The sequence below is a fragment of the Microtus pennsylvanicus genome, chromosome 2 (assembly GCF_037038515.1).
Source record: "Microtus pennsylvanicus isolate mMicPen1 chromosome 2, mMicPen1.hap1, whole genome shotgun sequence".
NCBI lineage: Eukaryota > Metazoa > Chordata > Mammalia > Rodentia > Cricetidae > Microtus > Microtus pennsylvanicus.
In genome coordinates this window covers 55,084,677-55,104,469 of record NC_134580.1, presented here as the reverse complement: position 1 = coordinate 55,104,469, position 19,793 = coordinate 55,084,677, and the positions used below count along the sequence as shown (strand labels likewise).

Genomic DNA, 19,793 nt, shown 5'->3' with positions numbered 1-19,793 from the left:
ACCAGTTATCTATAGATAAATTTTAAAATATGAATATTTTAACAAAAAATTACTTTCCATTTTGTTAGTCAATTTTTGAAAAAAATGACTATAAATAATATTAAACAACAAGAAAACGTGATGGAAAGTATAATTAATAGCTATGATCCTATATAACTTGCTAAGTATAATGGCAATGGCCACAAAGATGTTTATAGACTCTACCAGGCTTACTATTCATTAATATTCGTAATTAGGAAGACCCAAAATTGGTTTCTTAAGTGATTCTAAAAAAATATTTCTCACCAAAAGTGTAATTCAATCACAACCATGTATACTATGTAGCATAAGTCATACATTGAGATGACAACGATAACAGTTCTCATGGAATAGCACACTTCTTGCTGTGGTCTGCAGAGTGTATGGTGGTTGGGGTTCTTCTTGCCTCTCACTATTGTGCTTACCTCCACATCTTGGAATTGGTCCACTCCACATTACTTTTCCATCCATGAGAATACATGTTATTGTTTCTGTTCCCTGGGTTTTAATGAACCCTTCTTCACAAATAACAGAAATGGAACTTCCTAATTGAAAGTTGTCTCCAAAGCGACGGGCATTGATGGGTATTCCTGGATCAGGGCACTCATTATGGCCAAAAGCTTAACAATGAGAGAAAACATGAGCAGTGTTAAAAAGGTATTTCCACATGAGTGTAAAATAATATGTAATAGCTGTGACTGTTTCAACACAGAATTTATACACTAAGACTTAAAAATTAAATGTTTAACTCTATCATTTATCTATCTATCATCTATCTATCTATCTATCTATCTATCTATCTATCTATCTATCATCTATCAGCTATCTATCTATCTGTCTGTCTATCTATCTATCTATCTATCTATCTATCTATCTATCTATCTATCTATCTATCACCTACCTACCTACCTACCTACCTACCTACCTACCTATCTCTATCTATATCTTTTTTGGTTTTTCAAAGACAGGGGTTCTTTGTAGCTTTGGAGACTGTCTTGGAACTCACTCTGTAGACCAGGCTGGCCTGAAACTCACAGAAATCTGCCTGCCTCTGCTTCCTGAGTGTTTTTGTTAATGGCATGTACCACCAGCACCTAGGATTTTTGTTCATTTGAGCTGATCATTAGGATAAACCAATATAGTAATCCCTATTACAACTTGTTCAGATTCCAGCGAACATGAATCCTAACACATTTATGCTATCCCCCATTAAAGTTCCATAACTCATCTGCAAGGATTGGAAAAAAAGGTTTTATTGGGAAGATTAAGACAAGCTTTCAATTTAGTCAAAAAAAATGGCAATTATTTTACAGCTTCCTATGACTATACGGCCTTTTCTCTTTCTATTGTCTCAGAAAAGAAACTTAACTCTCCAATGATCATGTCCTAGGCACAGATATTATCTCATTTAATACATAGATAGGCCTGGTGAGGAAAACATCACCATGAAGAGAAATGTCAGATTTGATAAAGTCATATAGCTTATCTCTAGTCATAGAAATAAGAGTTTATAGGACTACAATGTATCCTCATTTTGACATGTAAAATGTCCTCAAAACCTTTTGTATCTTTGGTCATCTTTCTCATGTCTCATAATCTTAGATCACCTCTGTATTTTTATTTTGTTTCTTTTAGCATGTCGTTTTAGCAAAAAGGAAAACTATAGTGATATGTTTGTTTTAAAAAAGAATAGATTATTTGAAGTTACCCAAACTTTTCTGTGTATTAATATATAGAACCATATATTTGTATAATCAAATATTATTTTACTTTAATGGTAGTAGAAGAATATTTCTGTGAGGACAAAGCATCTTGGTTTATAAGCATAAGGCATTTTAATGAAGCTTTTATAATTTGATATTATAATTGTTCTGCTTGAATGCAGACAATTGTTTTAAGTTTTCTTACTTGTCACCATTTGAATTTTTTCCAAATTTGCATTCTTTTATACTTCTAGACTAAATATACAAAAGAAATTAAAGTTTTATAATACATAAGTATATTATAGGTACATATTTGAATTTGAATTATAGGTACATTTATTTGAATGACTATTTTATCTTGTAACCTAAAAATACTTAACTCCTAAAGAACCAATTATTTAAAAAAATGATAAAAATATATTTCAAGTTTCATCTTTTTGTCTTGCTGCTCTAATGTGCAACATCCAAGTTGATTTGTTCAGGAAAAAATGAATTGAAGTAAGAAGTATTAAATATATGATTTTATGCATAAAAATAAGCTACTATAGTAATTGAATAGATTTAATATCTGAAAACATCACAGGCATTGATTAAAAGTATCATGCAATTAATATAAACTAAAAACTGTAATTAAACAGACGTATACTTGTGTTCACCTTTATACATAAATAGGTTTGACGAATTTTCAGGAAAATATTCCACTTTAGGCAATGTTTATGACACGTATCACCGTAATTGAATAAAAATGATGTAGTTACGCCTTGCAAACCGAGTGATGCTGTGCACAGCTTCAATCCCACTGAAAGGACACTGGCTGTACTTCATTTTTCTTTGATAAGACTCAGGGTCACTTGGATGAGGGTGGAAGAAGGGAGACAGTTTTTCTAAAGGTGGTGCTGATATTTTGAGACCGAATTCTATTGAGTATTTTTATATTAACACAGTGGGTTAGCCAGCATCTAACACAGAGTGATTGATTCAAGATAAAGCTCTAAACATTAGAGCGGTTTCTGGCTGCTGGCAAAACATCCGCACAAGAAAATACTCACATGTAAGTATTTGAAGCCAAGAAGCTTTCTCTTTTATGTGATTTAATCTTTTGCCACTATCATAAAGAGTTTTAGATGAATAATGTTCATCTTATCTTTTAAAAATACAAACTGAATGTGGCTGAGATATATAAAATCTAATAAGAGAAAATATGTCTCGAACCTAGGAAAATATAATAGACACGGAGACAGTATTAAGTGATGTAGTTAGGAAACCTAGGTTGTGGTTGTTAAGGCTTTGTTAGATTTAATACTGTCTGCTAATTTAATTCTCCATACCTTATTTAGAACTTTTCTTATTCCTCCCATGTGCTTTTATATTTAAGGATGCATGAATTAGGTATAAAATCTAAAAATGCAATAGTAAAGACAAGACTTGAAGTTGTACTGTCTGGCCTTATGGCTGACACTTTGAGACACTAAAGTATGTTTGCACAGAGTGAGCTGAAGGGCCTACCCAGAATTAATGAGTCTTACTCTCCTATAGCATGAGGAGGTGTTCTTTGGAATTAGAATTGTGTGCCGTCATTGATTGTTTTCTATGAGTTCCCTATGAGCCCCTGAATATCATTTTCTTTCTAAAAACTTGATAAGTAGCAGCGAAATTTGGTTTAAACTGATGGTAAATTTTAATAGAACAACCTATTGGATCAGCTGATAGAGTAAAAACGTTGAAAAGAATTTTCTTAAAACGATAACCTCTAAAAGAGAAACAAAACATAGGAATCAAAATGTAGTTGGTTATCAAGAAACACAAAAGCAATCATGGGCAAAACTAGATCGACAGCTATCTCAGCTATCCTTATCTTTGAAACAAGAGGCTGGGTTCCTATGTTCACGCCTCAGCTCTCTACACACATGCTACTGAGATAACAGGCAGACGCACAGCAAAACCCTTACTATTGTAGGTGATGTTGAAACCACGTCCTGACATGGAGTGGTCAGCTTGAAATTCCAGTCGCAGGATGTGGCTGTTACTTGTAAGGTGAGAAGGCACCTCAGCCCCGGTAAAGGTTCCCAGAATGGGGGAATCTGGAGAGTCACCATCTTTAACAGCCAGGAAGTCAAACTGGGATTCGAGATCGAAGTCATTGAATGAAAGGTGGATGCGGCTCCCTGGGTCAGAGATTATGGTCCAGATGCAATTTAAATTATTTCCATAGCCTTCTGGATAGTCAGGGGAAAGGACTGTGCCCATCGGTGCAGTGAAGTTAGACAGGCAGGGAACTGGCAAATATAAATAAAACAGTAAATATCAGAAAGCAGTATCTGAACATATGTTTTTAGTAGTCTGCAAATATAGCGATCAATAAACAACTGAGAACACAGCAAATAATCTAAGTTATCCTATAACGAGAAAGGAATTTTTAATTTAAAATGATTTTTATTGAATAGTGAATTAAAGGTTCTGTGCAAGGTTCACATTGTTAATGCGCTCACCCAAACTTCATTTCACATATGAACAAAAACAGCTAGTACTTCTCATGAATGTAAGGCTATATGCCTGGTTGTGCACAGATTCATAGTTTAAATAAGAGCCACATGATACTTTGTTTTTGTGCTTTTAGACAGTGCTCACTCTTGAGTTATTTAGTGTTGTATGGAGGGGCGCTTGGTGGTTTCCCGACTGTTCAGTCCCAAAATAATCACACAGAAATTATATTAATTAAATCACTGCTTCGCCTATTAGCTCTAGATTCTTATTGGCTAACTCTTACATATAAAGTTAACCCATCTCCGTTAATCTGTATATCGCCACATGGAGGTGGTCTACGAGGTAAAGTTCCAACATCTGTCTCCGGTGGGGCTACATGGCTTTTCTTGACACCGCCTCCTTTCTCCTAGCATTCAGTTTAGTTTTCCTCATTCTATCAGGCCAAAACAGTTTCTTTATTAACCAATGATATTCAGAGCATACAGATGGGAATCCCACATCAATCTAGAACTCACTACCAGGCTGGAAAAATCCTTTCTGGTATTGCTGCTACTTTAACATTCCCAAAAGGGGACTTTGGGCAGATACGTTTAAGCTATTGGTGAAACAGTATTGAAAATAATATGTTTTTTGTATGATTATTTTGGGGCTGAGCAGCCGGGAACAAACAAGTGGCCTCCCACAACAAGCAACTGCTTATAGTTCCTCAGGAGTGGGACCTTGTGAGTTTCTGGATTGTTCATGCTAGTATGTGGGCTGGATTGATCTTGGGCAGGTTTAGTTTGTAACCACAGTTTCTGTGAATTCAAGAATGTAACAGCCAAGCCCTGTCCTTAGGAGAGAACCTCACTGAACTCCTCCCTATTCTCTGGACCATCCATTCTTTCAACCCTATCTCTTGATATCTTAATTTGTTCCAGCTCCTTGCCATTTCCATATCCGGAGCACATAGACTACTGTACTCTCTTCTCTTGTACTCCACTGAATCCTGAGACCTTTAATTATACAATTATTATAACAAAATGACAGGTAAATTAGAAAAAAACTATGTGGTTTCTTTTACTATAAAGCTTTTTCATTTGGGGCTGAGGTTTGGCTTAAAAAGCAAACTCTTATCTACCACAGCCAAGGCTGGGGATTCTTTCTCTTGCACTGCACTTTTTCTTTTATTGTTGGTGTGATTTATCACATAGGTTTTTTATTATGAAACCAATATTATCTTTCTGAAGTACTTTTTGGAATAAAAGATCATTCATTAAAATATTTTAAATAACTCTAAGCTTCATGAAGCATGAACACATTTTTTTAAGCAAAAAAGTAAACTTTTTTAAAAAACAAAATAGTACTTTCTTATAATATAATGATGACTATTTACTTGAACATAAAAGTGTTTCAATAGATGATACTCATCTTTGTTTTAATTAAGCAAAAAATTGAGTGTGTTTTGAAAAGTATGTTTTTGTAATCCTAACATTTTATATAAAATAAACTTTAATGGATTTTATGGTGTGAACTATGCCTTATTTTGAATGCTTCCATGAAAAAATAAGGAATTATAAATAGAATAGAGGCCTTGAATATTTTAAATAGTTTTGATTACAAATAAACATGCATTATCCTATGAAAGTAAATGGGCTAATTAAAATTATCAATGATGTCTAATTTCCATAACAAGTGTGTCTCATATATATACAGTATAGAAGGCCAACTTGTTCGAACACATGGAATAAATATATTTGCAATTACCAAATAAACTATGTTAACTTTATTTAAATCTGTAATGGAATTTATAAATTGGCATAAGCACCCATGTTAAAAATAGTATCGCAAAGTACTACTCACTCAAAAATAATTACTTGGTTCCAGCTCTTTGCAATTAATTACAAAAGCAATTATATGCAAGGACTTGGTAACATATGCCATCCAGAAGCGAAGCATTTGGTACTCACAGATACAGATGGGTATATTTGCAGACCATTGGTTATTCTCTTGACAAACAATGGATTTCTCTCCAATTAATTCAAACCCAAACTGGCATTCAAACCTTAAAACATCACGATTAGAAAAACCATCGCCTTCTCTAATTCCATATAACGGTGTGCCAGGATCGCCACAACTTTCTTTCTCAATTTCTGTAAAATACAAGAAATAATTTAAGTTTCGGGCATCATAGGTACATGATTCCTACACTACAATCGTGCTCAACGTGCTCTTTCAATGTAATGATACTTCAGAGTGGAAGGATGGGTTCATTTTCAGATCTTAGTTTTATTTCTGGTCTGCCACTCTTATGGATTGACTTGATGGTTTTCTTTGGGAGCCAAATGGCGCATTGCTTTCATTTACTCAGGTGGGGTCTGAAGATATTATAACTAATTAGGGCAGCAGAGGAAAAGCACTTTAACCGAAGACCATGACAGCATTTAGATGTTTTGTGTGTCTTAAACATATACACCCACAAATATACCTACACATATTTCTTCCAAATACCCCTATTTTTCTTATTATTTGTATATTATGCTGAAAGTTATGATCAGAGAATGAAGATTTATTACCTTCCTTTTTCTTTTCTGTAATTAATCAAAACCTATCATCAAGAATGATCTTTCAGGTAATTTTTTTGTTGACTTAACTGTGCAATAACTACAAGAATAATCTGCTTGAAAGCAAGAATTCATTTACATTGTAATTTTTTTCAGATATATTACTTGAAACCATGTTTATCAGAAAATTTAAATGAGATTGGAAAAAAGAAATATTTCAAAATGAAATGCAAGCTTTTGAATCATATTCAAAGATATTCCAAACTGCAAATGTGAAGGTCTGATTGCTAACAGCAAATAACTGTGGTGGTTGTAATCACTAGAGGTTACCATTAAACATAACAAACATTAATTTTTAAAAATTAATTCTCATTTTCATATGAATTCTAACTTATAAAATATATATGTATATATTTATATAAAATATCTGCACAACAAATGGCTTCTCTGATATCGTTCAAGAGCTACATACATAAAGTAATATTAAATCAGAATTAACTAAGATAATTACATCAAATTTTTATACTAAACACACTGAACATCTTTTTAAAATAATTTGTTATACTTGGAGTAGACTGGCTTACTTTCCCTATGCCAGAAACAGGGAACTTGATGACTTCCTCCGGCCTCTACAGGTACCAGGAACACTTGTGGCACTCACATATATACAATAAAATACTAACAGTTATAAAATAATATATGCTTTTCTTAAAAAGTAGAAAGAAAATTTAAACACTTTAAATTTAATAAAGTATATCATCTCCTGCCATGATTCATTCGTTACTTATTATTCTTAAATCTACCAGCCGTTTATAAATGTTTCCTTTGCTTTTTCTCCCTGATTTTATGGATATAAAATATGCGGCAGTAGTAACATTCACACCTATGAATATATAAAAATATTTTCCACAAAATGTCTTGTTATCTATTGGTGCCATACCATACTTTGAGTTTTATTATGCTGCATCACTCAAAACTTTCTTTTAAACCAAACTCATCTAGAGGTGTTCTTGAAAAACCTTAAGTCCTCAGCATAATCCACAAGGGCTTATTCTTGCTCCAATCATTATAATCCACAGGAGACTTTTACATTCTGTTTGACCTATATCCAAATGTCATCACCATGTATTCTTCTTCTTCTTGTTGGTATTCATGTTTGATATCAAAGGAAGAAGTTAGTAATTTTACAACTCTTCTATTTGCAGCAGGAGAAAGTGGATCTCTGCATATCAGAAATTTGTGAAAACACTGAGTCTACTACAGCTTTGGGATATCAATCAAGAACTAATTTAATTACATGAGAAGTTGTTTGTATATGGAACTGATTTTATTTTAATTCTAGGGCTGACAATATCTATGTCAGAGAAATGATACTACTAAGTTAGTAGTATCACAGAACTCTTGCTAGGTTTTTATATATTATGATTATAAATATCTGTCAACATTTTTTCTATTTCTTTCTGGGTGTGGCAATACATCTCAGCAACTGGGAGGCAGAGGCCAAGTAAGATTAGCCGATGGTTTTCAGGAGCTACAGAGTAAGTTTGAGGTCAGCCTCAGCTACACATAGCACCATCCACAAACTAAAAAAAAAAAAAAAAAAGAAAATTGTTCTAAATCTTAATATTTTTTATTTGTAGTTACTAGACTAGTTATCTTTTCACACAGTTATAAAATCTTACGATTATATCAGCCTATTCAAAGGATTCACTTAACAAGCTTTGATAGTTTTGAAACAATTCTATTGTTTTAGTTAAGTATAGTTATCTTTTATTTACAATTCCACCTATGTTTATTTTAGATCATTTATGTTTGTGCTTTCTTGAGCTAATATTGTTGAGTCTTACTATTTCTAGCTTTTGTAGTTTCTTAAAAATAAAATAAATTGTCTCTCAATTTTCTTCTCCATGCTATTTTGAATAAAAAGTTTATCGCTGATTTCTAAATACTTTCTGTTTCTATTCTGAAATTTTTTTTTTTTAATTTTCGAGACAGGGTTTCTCCATAGCTTTTTGGTTCCTGTCCTGGAACTAGCTCTTATAGACCAGGCTGGCCTCGAACTCACAGAGATCTGCCTGCCTCTGCCTCCCGAGTGCTGGGATTAAAGGCGTGTGCCACCACCGTCCTGCCTATTCTGAATTTTTTACATATAATTTTGGTCTTTAATACTTTTTCGCTTGGTATATTTTCTTATTTGTGGAACTTTTATTTCTTTTTGTCACTCTTTGAGAGTACTGTATAATCGTTTTGATTAAATTCACGCCATCACACAACTCTTCCCATTTTGTGTCCCCATTCCCCACACCCAACGTTTTTGAATCCCTTAAGACCATTTTTTAGTGCCCAAACATATTTTTGAATGTTTGTGCTTTTCTACTAGGGAGTGGTTGACTTACCAGTGGCTACATTCTTCGAGAAAACTTTCTCCCCATCTCCCTGTAGCTAACAATTGCTAATAGATCAATACCTACATATGGAATTCTGGGCCTAAGACCCATTTATGCTAGAATTAGATCTGGCTGCATGTGTGAAGGTTTTATACGTGCTGTCCAAGCCACTGAAAGTTCATATGTGGTCTGCTTTATTCAGAAGATAGTATTTTCTTGAAGACATCCAAAACCTCTGACTTCCACACTTGTTTTTACTTTTGCAAAATGATCCTTGATCTTTGGGAACATCTTGCATATATGTTCCTGCTATGTATGAGCATCTTTCAGTTCCTTATTCTCCACACCTTGGCCAGTTTCTTTGTTAATCATGATTTACTATAAATTTCTCAGAATAAGGTTGGCAGATGCACCGTTCTATGGGTAAAACATTTTATCATTAAGAAACAAAATAATACTGTCTGCTTAGTAATATAACAGTAATTGTTTCATACCAGGGCTCTGGCCTCTCTAGCCATGAAGTAGTCACCCAATAACTGCCAGTTTGCATTTCATTTTGTTCAGTGGCACTTCCTTCCCAACCAAAAGAGGTAGCTTACTCTCATGATACTACTGTACTAACGTAGCTTGAAAGGTTGCTAGGTAGGTCTAATCAATGTTTACTTTTCTCATCAGGTAGCATGCATAGCAATTTCTAGATGAAATTTTGTATGAAACTTACAGTTCTCTACAAGTTTGATTTTGCCGTGTTCTAAGATGCAATTGTGTGATGTCTTCTATAATGGTGTCATGCCATGACGTTTGGGACAGTCACAAAGAACAATGGCAATAGCAAGCAATGTTTGGGCTTCTACTTCTCCTCATCTAAAAATTTCATGTGGTGTATTTATGTCAGAATAACATTGGATGAATCAATGACACACATTCAATTCAATTTTTATTTCATTGCAGTCAAGTTTAATAATGAGCTTAGTTATTTTTGTATGGTTATATTTATAAATTCTAAAATAAAGTTAGCAATGTTCAAAAATGAATGTATATGTTAGTGTGTTTTCTTAAGGTCAGGATAAGCTTACTTCATGTAATTTAAAAGATTATTCTATTGTTCTTTGGAAATTTTATCATGACAAGTAGTATCCAAAAGGTTGACGATACATTAGTGAACGATGATTCTTTCTCTCTGGAAGTCACCATCCCCATTTATAAACGCACAACATCATACTATTTAAAAATACACAACATAATACTATGATGAGAAAGGCTGACCAGGAAAACAAGTGTAAAGAAATGCTTGTGATGAGGGATGGTGAGAAAGACGTGCAAAACGTCACCACTCTTACACCTTTTCATGGAGATAGTTTTTTTTGAGAAACGTAGTTCATTCTTCATCTGAAAATATTCCTAGAACTAACTCAAAGTTCCATGGGAACGGTCAGTTTGGACTACTGATAAGCTCTCAATGTCACAGTCAACTCTCACTAAGCTCCATTTCCAATACTTCCTATATTACCATATTAGGAACCAAGATTCCTATATATGAATCCCTTGAGAAACAAATCCATATTCAAACTATATAGAAACTGTAGTACCTCACATTGAAATCCTGAAGAACAATATATATTTGAAAGCTATAACTATACCTCATGTGTAAAAGTAGTTCAAGTTTTAAAAGTAAATGTGATTCAGATTCTACAAGCCTTGATCTATCTATCTATCTATCTATCTATCTATCTATCTATCTATCTATCTGTCTGTCTGTCTGTCTGTCTGTCTGTCTGTCTGTCTGTCTGTCTATTTATCTATCTATCTATGTGTCATGATATATATATAGTGTGTACACATATTTGTTCATATATATGTGTATTTATATATGTATATATTTATCTTTTTATTTAGACCTCTGTCTCCTTTCATGAAATGCATACAATGTTTTCGTCTTTAAAATTCAATGCCTATATACATGTTTCAAAAAGTAAGTTATTAGGCACTGTGTATTCAGTTATAAAATAATATTTTATAATATTTTATTGTCTATAAATGAAGGGTTAACATGCCAAGGACATGAGGTCCTTTTCAATTAGCATTCAATTAACACTCATGAAATGGCATAGTTTGCAAAGTTATACAGAACATATATAGACATCATATAATGATCATATTCCAGTTATTTCTTTTGACTAATCTAAGCCTTTCAGTAGCTTTGAGGTTGAAGAATATGTTTGTTAAATACTTCTTTTAATTTATCTTTTATCCTGTGATTTTTCTTCCTCTATGGTGAGGATGAAGACTAATTCACAAGGACACATTATTGCAAGCATATTGTGTTATAGAACTTTCTTGGGAGAGAGATGTGGAACTTATCATGACTTAGGTATGGAGGTCTAAAAGAGAGTACCATATGGTACTTCTGATCCCTGTTCTCTGCCTGTTCTCTAGGTATGGTCATGTCCATTATAAAAGCCAGGGTTATATTAAACAGCCATCTCTATATAGTTGTACTCTGACCACCAGATGGGATAAGTACAACACTTCGTGAGATTCCCTAAACTCTGAACATGCTTAACTAGTTTACTAGTTTCCCTTCAGTTGCTGTGATAAAACAATAACTAAATCAACTTGAGGATGAGAGGGTTTACTTCATCTTCCAACCCTCACATCACCATTATGTCAATGTGGGAAGCTACTCTAATTTGCTTTATGTTACAGAAATATAGACCAAGAACAGAAGGACTATGGGGATTAAAATAAGCATATTATATTTTTCAGGATACAGCTCATCATCAAGGGAAGTCAGGCCTGGAGTTCAAGAAAGGATCATGGAGGCAGGAACTGAGGAAGAACCATAGAAGAATGATGTCTACTGCCTTGTTCTCCATGGCTAGTTCAGAACACTTTCTTATACAATCCAAGGCCAGCTGTCCAGGAGAGGCACGATTAACAGTGGGCTGTGCATTCCTACACAGCCCACTAATTAAGAAAATGTCCTGTGATATACCCATTTGCCAATCTGATGGAGGTAACCATTGAAGTTCTTCCTTCCCAAGTGAATCTAGTTTGTGTCAACATGACCAAAAACAAAACAAAACAAAAACCTCATAGACATGTCCATAGGCCAGTATGAGGGAGGCGGTTTTCCGTATGAGGTTCCCTTCCCCATGTATGTCAAGTTCGCAGAGCCATCACACTTCATATCAGCATACTACTCGTTTCATTCAGGATATGCATTACTGATGAATGTTTTACCAGAGAAAAATCAGTTCAACACAGGAAGTTACTCTCCCAAAGCTTCTAGATTTTATTATTTCATAATAGCCTCATCTCTCAGAGTGTCCAACAAGACTGGGATGTCCTAAACAAATGGTGGCTCCACTAGGAGTCACAGAAGTATCTCTAAGTCCTTTACTACTAAATTGGGAAGGAACAAAGCAAGTATCCAATCCCCATAAAAAGAGGCAATAATCACAGAGTACACCTATTTTTCCTTCCTTTTCTTCAACATTTTGAAGACAGAGAAATAAGCAGAATGAGATAGATGAAATAAGGGAGGATGAGAGGTCAGAGGAAATAATATAATTAAATTATATTATAACATAAGCAGAGCACTCTGAATGTAGCATAGTGGGAGCAAAAATAGAAATATAGGTTTAAAGGGCAGATGCAAAAATTTGTGGAAGTGGCTCCTTCCAATACATTTTTTTTTATTTTTAGTCCCCAACTTAACTTTTATCCCAGATGCCTAAAGTAATATACTCTAATTTTAAATTCCATCAGATTTCCTACCGAAGAGTAACATCTGGCCTTAGAGTGACATAGAACCACACATTGATCCAACTCTAACTTGACAAGAGTTCACACAGTAATTCAAATATTTCACAGAGAAGCCATGTAGGTTAAAAGAAAGTGATCTCTAAAAGTTGCAGTTCTGCTGATTCTTAGCATTAAAAAGTCTCCTGGGAATCTCATTACCTCAGCAACTGGTTTGCAAACTTTAGAAATAGAGAAGCATGCAGCTAGAGAAGACCTTGTGAGTTAAACTGGGTCCCCTTTATGGCATCTCAGACAAATGAGACTACAGTCAACATTTGAAGAGATAAAGAGAAGGAAATCCATAACTGCCTGGGGAAAAGTAGCAAGGAATATGTATGCAATAACAAAAGCACAAGATGTTTTACAATTATGATGAAAACATCAGCATTTTAAAATCCTTCAGATTCGGTGCAAAAGCTCAGTAAAATAGTATGAAGGTGGCAGATTTAGTCTGAGACCAGACTTGCAATTTTCATAGAGGTGGTATAGAACACAGCCAGCAGTGCAAAACAGATACTCTTTTGACCTGAAGTGATCAGAGGATTTAAATGATGCTCACATTTAAGTATACTTCACTGTACTGTTGTTATTAAGCCTCTATGTTTGGCAGAATTCGCCTCTCTTTTACTACGACAATAGCAATATGCTTGATAATATGACTACAAATAGCAATAAGATGTTGTTTATTTAATTGACTATGTAGGAATAATTTGAATATTTTCACTTAGGGAAAATAATGAATGTCAATTCCATACATATGTATCTTAATTTTATCTGCTGAATACCTGTATCAAAACAGCATCTGATAATTCATAAATGAATATATATGCCTATATATGTATGTGTATGTATGTATAAATGTATATAATTGGGTAAACTAATTTAAAAGGAATTTATTTTTATTTTAATCTATCTTATATTTCTTAATAAATCATTAATTAATACTTGTTTTGTAGGTTAATTTATCCCTTAAAATGATCTGCATTTTGCTGTTTAGAGTTGAAATGGCAAATTTAGAGAACTTCTAAGCTCTGTTCATGAACATCTGTGAGGAGCTTTTACTCGTTAACATGTTTAGAGTATTGGAATTTGAGTTACATAGTATTTGGTTTCAACTCATTGATATTCAGACTTTCTTCTGAAGATGATATTTCCTGAGGTTTTTCTTGTGAGACTTTGATCAACAACTTTACGCTCAGCCTGTCATTTCTCAGAAGAACATGTCGAAGTCTAAGAAGGCAGGACTAGTACTGTTATATATATCTGAGAATCTGTTCTTTGTAACCCAGTGAAATTAAACAACTTACAGTCATAAAAACTGAATTATTATTAGTGATATATTTTATGAAACTTGACAATGAGCTGAAATGCACCAAAATGGGACCTCTCCAAATTTAAGAAGTTATGCTCTAACCTCAATTTACCAACCACATAAATTTATTTCACATATTTCAGGAACAAAACAATTTAGTGTGATCTGATGGTAATAAATTTCAAGAAAAGAAAAACAAAACCATAGCGTGTATGGTCTCTAGTAGAGAGTATGTAAACTCTAGAGTTATCACCTTTAATGTGTAACTAACTCATTTCACTTTTGTATTTACTCCACCCCCACCATGCGTGAGCAATTGTACTTGAGGCTGTTGCCATAGACAGAGATTAGTTTCATTTAATATCTCAGTAGATGCCACTCTGATGAACTGATTATTTTGAGTCAAAGAGAAAAAGCAGGTGTAGAATGTCTTAGTACCTTTTCCACTTAAAAAACAGGTCATAATGATGACTCAGCAGAAAAGAGGACTTTACTGCAGCATCATGTATACCAGAGTTTGGACCCAGAACCCACAGAATGTGCTTGGTACTACACAGCCAAGAGGAATTGATGCTTTTTTCTTGCATACAAGTCTTGCACGTCCATATGTATACATAAAGGCACATACAAAATAAGTAAATATGTAAGATAATTTAATTAATTAAATAGTGAGGGAGTAAGAAAATGAAAATTAGTGTAATCTAGAAAGAACTAAAATTTGATTGATCTATGTGGTTATATGTTAGACGTTATATGGTTATAATTTGTGATATTTTAGATAAAGGCACACTTTTATAAAAGAAATGATATTATGAAATAAAGCGGCAAGGTTGGAAAAAGATCAGATCACACACTGAAGTTATTCGAAAGGTCTGATAAAACTGATGATGTGGGTGGGAAGACACGGGGTGACAGGCGTACACAGTGTAGGGACTTTGAGTATTCTGAGCAGACAGTAGGTACTGCAGAAGCATTCCAGAAGAATGCACCGAATCAACTACACATATCAACAATCACACAAGATTTATCTGGATTGAAATCAACATGGTATGGAGTCAATTAAAGAGGCATGACCCTGCTTTCTCAGGAGCTTACAGTCCAAGGGCAGCCAGTCACATGAAAGAATCAGGGAGCACTCCTTTTATAAGGAGTCACCAAATGCCATTGTTCACCCGCAACCTCACTTAACCCATCCATTTTTAAAACATTTTTCTCTGAAGTACCTTGAGTGAAAGAACAAAGTGAAATATAGATTTTTGTCTAAATCTCTGTAGCTACCTGTTTAAAAGAGTTTGCAAGCAAGGGTAGATCAATATTTTCTGAACTATAATAGCAATCAAAGTAAATGGATTTTTCTTTCGAAAGAATGATTCCTGCTAGCAGCCCAACAGCTGCCATCAAAAACTTCAAAACACTACTGCTCTTACTGTATCTACTAGAAGGTAAAAGGACGTATAATTATTTGAGGGCATAGCTTTGTATGTCTGTAAAGCAGGGAAGTAAAATCAGCAAGCCTTGTGAATATAAAAGACCACGTGGACCCCCCCCCCCCAGTGAAGCAAATGAACAGGATATGTCCTTCGCTTTACATATCAACTTGTTTAAATGGTATTAAGTTCCGGGTCTACCTACACAATTTTGGTGGTTAAATAAACAGTCAGTGGGTTCCATATGTGCTCAGATACTGAACAGATTACTCAAGGAAATAGTATTTTGCTGTGATAGGACATTCTGGTCAACTGAATTTTGAGAGGAAAGGGTTTATTATCCTTAATAGGCTATAGTCCTTTATCAGAAAAACCTTGTTTACTCAATTAGTAGTATCACCCCCCACAACTCTTCAGCCAACTTTCTTATACTACAACCCAGAACAATCTTCCCAGGGATGGCAATGCATACAGTGAGCTGGTCCCTCCCACATCAATCATCAATCAATCAATGCTTCTACAGACATTCTCACCATACAATTTGGTGTAGGCAATTCTTAAATTGAAGTTCCATTATCTAGGCATCTTTAGTTTATATTAAATTGGTGAATCTCACCAGCATACATTTTTAGAAAGTCTTTTTAATATTTATTTTTGATTTTTAAAACAATCTTATTATAATACTAATCCTAGTTCCCTCTCTCTCCTGTCCTCCCACTCCCCCCACCTTCTACCCAGCCCATCCCCCATCCACTCCTCAGAAAGGGTGAGGACCACCATGAGGAGTCAACAACGTCTGTCATATCACTCGAGGCAGGACCAAGGTCCTCTGCCCTCTATCTAGGCTGAGCAAGGTAGCCCTTCATGAGGAATGGACTCCAAATAGCCAGTTCAAGTACTAGGGATTTTAGAAAGGGTTAGATTTTCTTTTAACAGTGGTGAGGAAGACAGAGAAAAGAAGTAAGGTACCTATGTGTTTATTGAGTTTATTAAGAGAGTATGAGTGACCATATTGCGGCAAAACCATGGGTGTCTCCATACCCACTAAAAAATATCAGTGGATGATGGTTTCCCTCTAGGTAAGTGGTAGACAGAAGTTTCTGTCCTGCCTGGTCCTGTAGCTCTTCAGTCCCAAAGAAACACACAGAAGCTTATATCAATTATAAACTCTTTGACGTATTACTTCAGGATTATTATTAACTAGCTCTTGCAACTTATATTAGCCCATAATTTTTGTCTATGAGTAGTCACATGACTTGATACCTTTTATCAGTGGGGCATTCTCACTTTTATTACTCTACATCTGGCTAGAGACTGACTCTTAGCCTTGACTCTTAGTCTGATTGCCCCACCTATACGTCCTGACTGACTACTGGCCAATTAGCATTTTATTAAACCAATATAAATGACAATCTTTACAGTGTACAAGAGCATTATCTCGTAGCACTAAGTAGATGAAACCTCCTTCTATTACTGCCCCCAGCCTATGGACTTTGCAACCAGTGCAGAACTGCATACAGACAGCAGGGAAGAATGACTGCAATCTCAGAGGAGATCGCCACATCCCTTCCTCTTATGAAGGATGTTAACAGTCAAACAGCCTGATTGTGATGGCCTCTGGCAAGCAGACACAGCTGATCTGAGGAAGATGGCAATTGTTCTGCTCAAAAGACCACATTCAGTAAGTTTGAAAATTCACATGTGAGCTTAGATAGGCTGGCGTGAGTATCGCCTGGCTTCTACCTCCCCAGGGCTGCAGCTATCAGTGCAGCACATCAGCCTGACTATTTTTTTTTAAATGTGGATTCTGGAGGGTCAAGCTCAGGTGTTCATAATTGTAAGACAAATACGTTACTAAGTTTTCTCCCCAGGTGCCAGAAAATCATTTTCAAAACTAACTCTCTGTCATGTATTGCTTTCTGGATGCTGCATCACTGATTATAAAAACAATCGGTTCAAAGAAGAGAACCTACAGATTTAATTTGAATTCTCATACCATGTCTAGAAAATTCTTATTTTTTAAGATTTCATAATAAAGTAGATACGTCAAGACAAGCAAGGGCTGAAAAAATTTCAAATTTAACATTTATTCTCCATTAAAAATAATATCAAACTATACTTAAAAACTAATAGAGTTCCCTGAAAATGACAGCATCATGTAATCACTCAGTCCCCAATCCTCAGTGCCTCTGGATTGTTATATTCCAGAGAAAAGGACACCAAGAATTTAGGGCAAGCCTGGACAAAGGAAGAGTTAATCATGCTGGTAGTATGTTGGTGATGGTTTAGAACCTCATCCATTTATACATATAAGTGTTCTCTAAGAAACAAAAACAATGCTTGCCCCAGAAACTGCTGGCACAAAAACATGCTCACAGCTTTCAAGGGATTATTTTTTATTCTTCTAATCCTATCAACTAAATCTTAAACCTTCCTCATGGCAATACTCTTAGAACGAGCTGCACAAGTGTTATTGCCTAGGAAACAGGGTCTTCAAACATTTGAAACAACAAAGCTTTCTTAAATTCCCACTATAGGCCCTCCCTCTGGAGTTTCCAAAGAGCATTCCCTATTAGCAACGTGAGCAAATGTCCATGTGTGACAGTCATGCATAAATTCCCTTGCACAAATCTCAGAGCTCTCAATGTTGAAAAGAAAGAGTTCAGAGGGTGAAATTGAAGGAGATTCAAAGATATAATTTTGCATTATTGGTTTATTCAACTAGGGACAAGTCAACTTCCTTGCAGGTTTGGATGAAATGTAAGCCAAAACTTACTTGTAAAACCAACTTGAAGGTTGACCATTATTGGACATCTCCCTAGCTCCAAGAGTACATTTTGGTTAGTCCAATTAATCACAATAATCGTCTTCCAATTACAAATGATTGGCTTAGGATTGGCCAGGGTTGATGCAATGTGGGCCAGTAACCTGCACTGAGAGCTTTTTCATGGAAGCTTAGTGTTTTGTTATAAGGTTTCTATGGATCTGCTTTCTGTTCTGGGACTTCTGCCATTATCTAATTCAAAAAAGGAGAGGCCCACCCAATATGTCTAAATTATGACCACTCTGTAGAGTCAAAGACAAGACAACAAATAGCACAAGAGTCTAACATCATAATTAACATTGGCAGAGTTTTAGTTTTACAGAATGGGCATGTTAGTAGTGTTTTCACAGCCATAGTAATGAATACTAGTCTTTGTAAATGCCAATGGACTAACATTAGAAGCCTGATCCAGGTGAATGTAAAGGGCTTTCATGGTACTTGCCAATCTCAAATATTTGTTAATAAAAACTGCTTAACAGGAGAATTAAAAACTCCAGGAAACCCAAATATAGAATAGATAAGCATTCAAAGTACAGAGCCTCTTAAGAGTACCCAGAGAGTGACTAAGGCTAGGAAAATATATTCAGTGGGGAAAATGTAGGTGTAGTTTTACTAGATCAATGGATTGTTGGATCCTTGAACATAAACCATTTCAAAATGATTTTTTCATTCCTGTATTTCTGGCACCCAGCAAAAAGGGAAGTACCCAATATGTTATTTTCTCTCTGTTTTCATGAATCATAAGGGAAATCAGAGGTAGGGAAATTGGAAGTCAAAACTAGACCTCATTAAAAACCTAGCCTGTACTAATTAGTTACAGCTGGACTCATCCCAATCAGACTGATTTGGATTAGGAGACTGTTTCTGATTTGACTTCCTCAGAGCTCTCCTAAACAAACCACAACTGGCAGAACCGTTTTGTCTTGTTCTTAAAAAATATGTATTTACATCTTCTCTACCTATGAGATTCCTAATAAGGGTTTCTCATGCAACCATTAAGCTACTGATGATCTCTGGAGTCATGAGAGCTTGGTACTCAAGAGATCAAATATAAAACAGAGAGGGAAAATTAAGAGAACAAACAAATAATGAAACAAATGATTAACTGTGTAACTTCCCTGAAAGGAGACAAAAGAGAGAAAAAAGAATACAAAAAATGGTGGTAATTGAACTTATCTGAACTTTGCTGTCCTACAAGTGCAATTTGTAATCGATTTTTTATAATTTGCTGACATCATAGGTATCAGACGGAAGAATTGACTGGAAACATGTAGACTATTTCTGTTTC

The 19,793-nt window shown here is 34.8% G+C and overlaps 1 protein-coding gene across 1 annotated transcript in view; it reads right to left on the bottom strand.

The window, feature by feature from the left end:
* Csmd3 (CUB and Sushi multiple domains 3) overlaps positions 1 to 19,793 on the bottom strand; it is a 944,903-nt gene that overhangs the window by 361,620 nt on the left and 563,490 nt on the right. The window contains exons 14-16 of the mRNA XM_075961035.1: positions 6,155 to 6,337; positions 3,671 to 3,997; positions 444 to 638 (exon numbers count right to left, since the gene is read on the bottom strand). Coding sequence (XP_075817150.1) covers positions 444 to 638; positions 3,671 to 3,997; positions 6,155 to 6,337 — 705 coding nt within the window. The remainder of the gene's footprint in view (positions 1 to 443; positions 639 to 3,670; positions 3,998 to 6,154; positions 6,338 to 19,793) is intronic.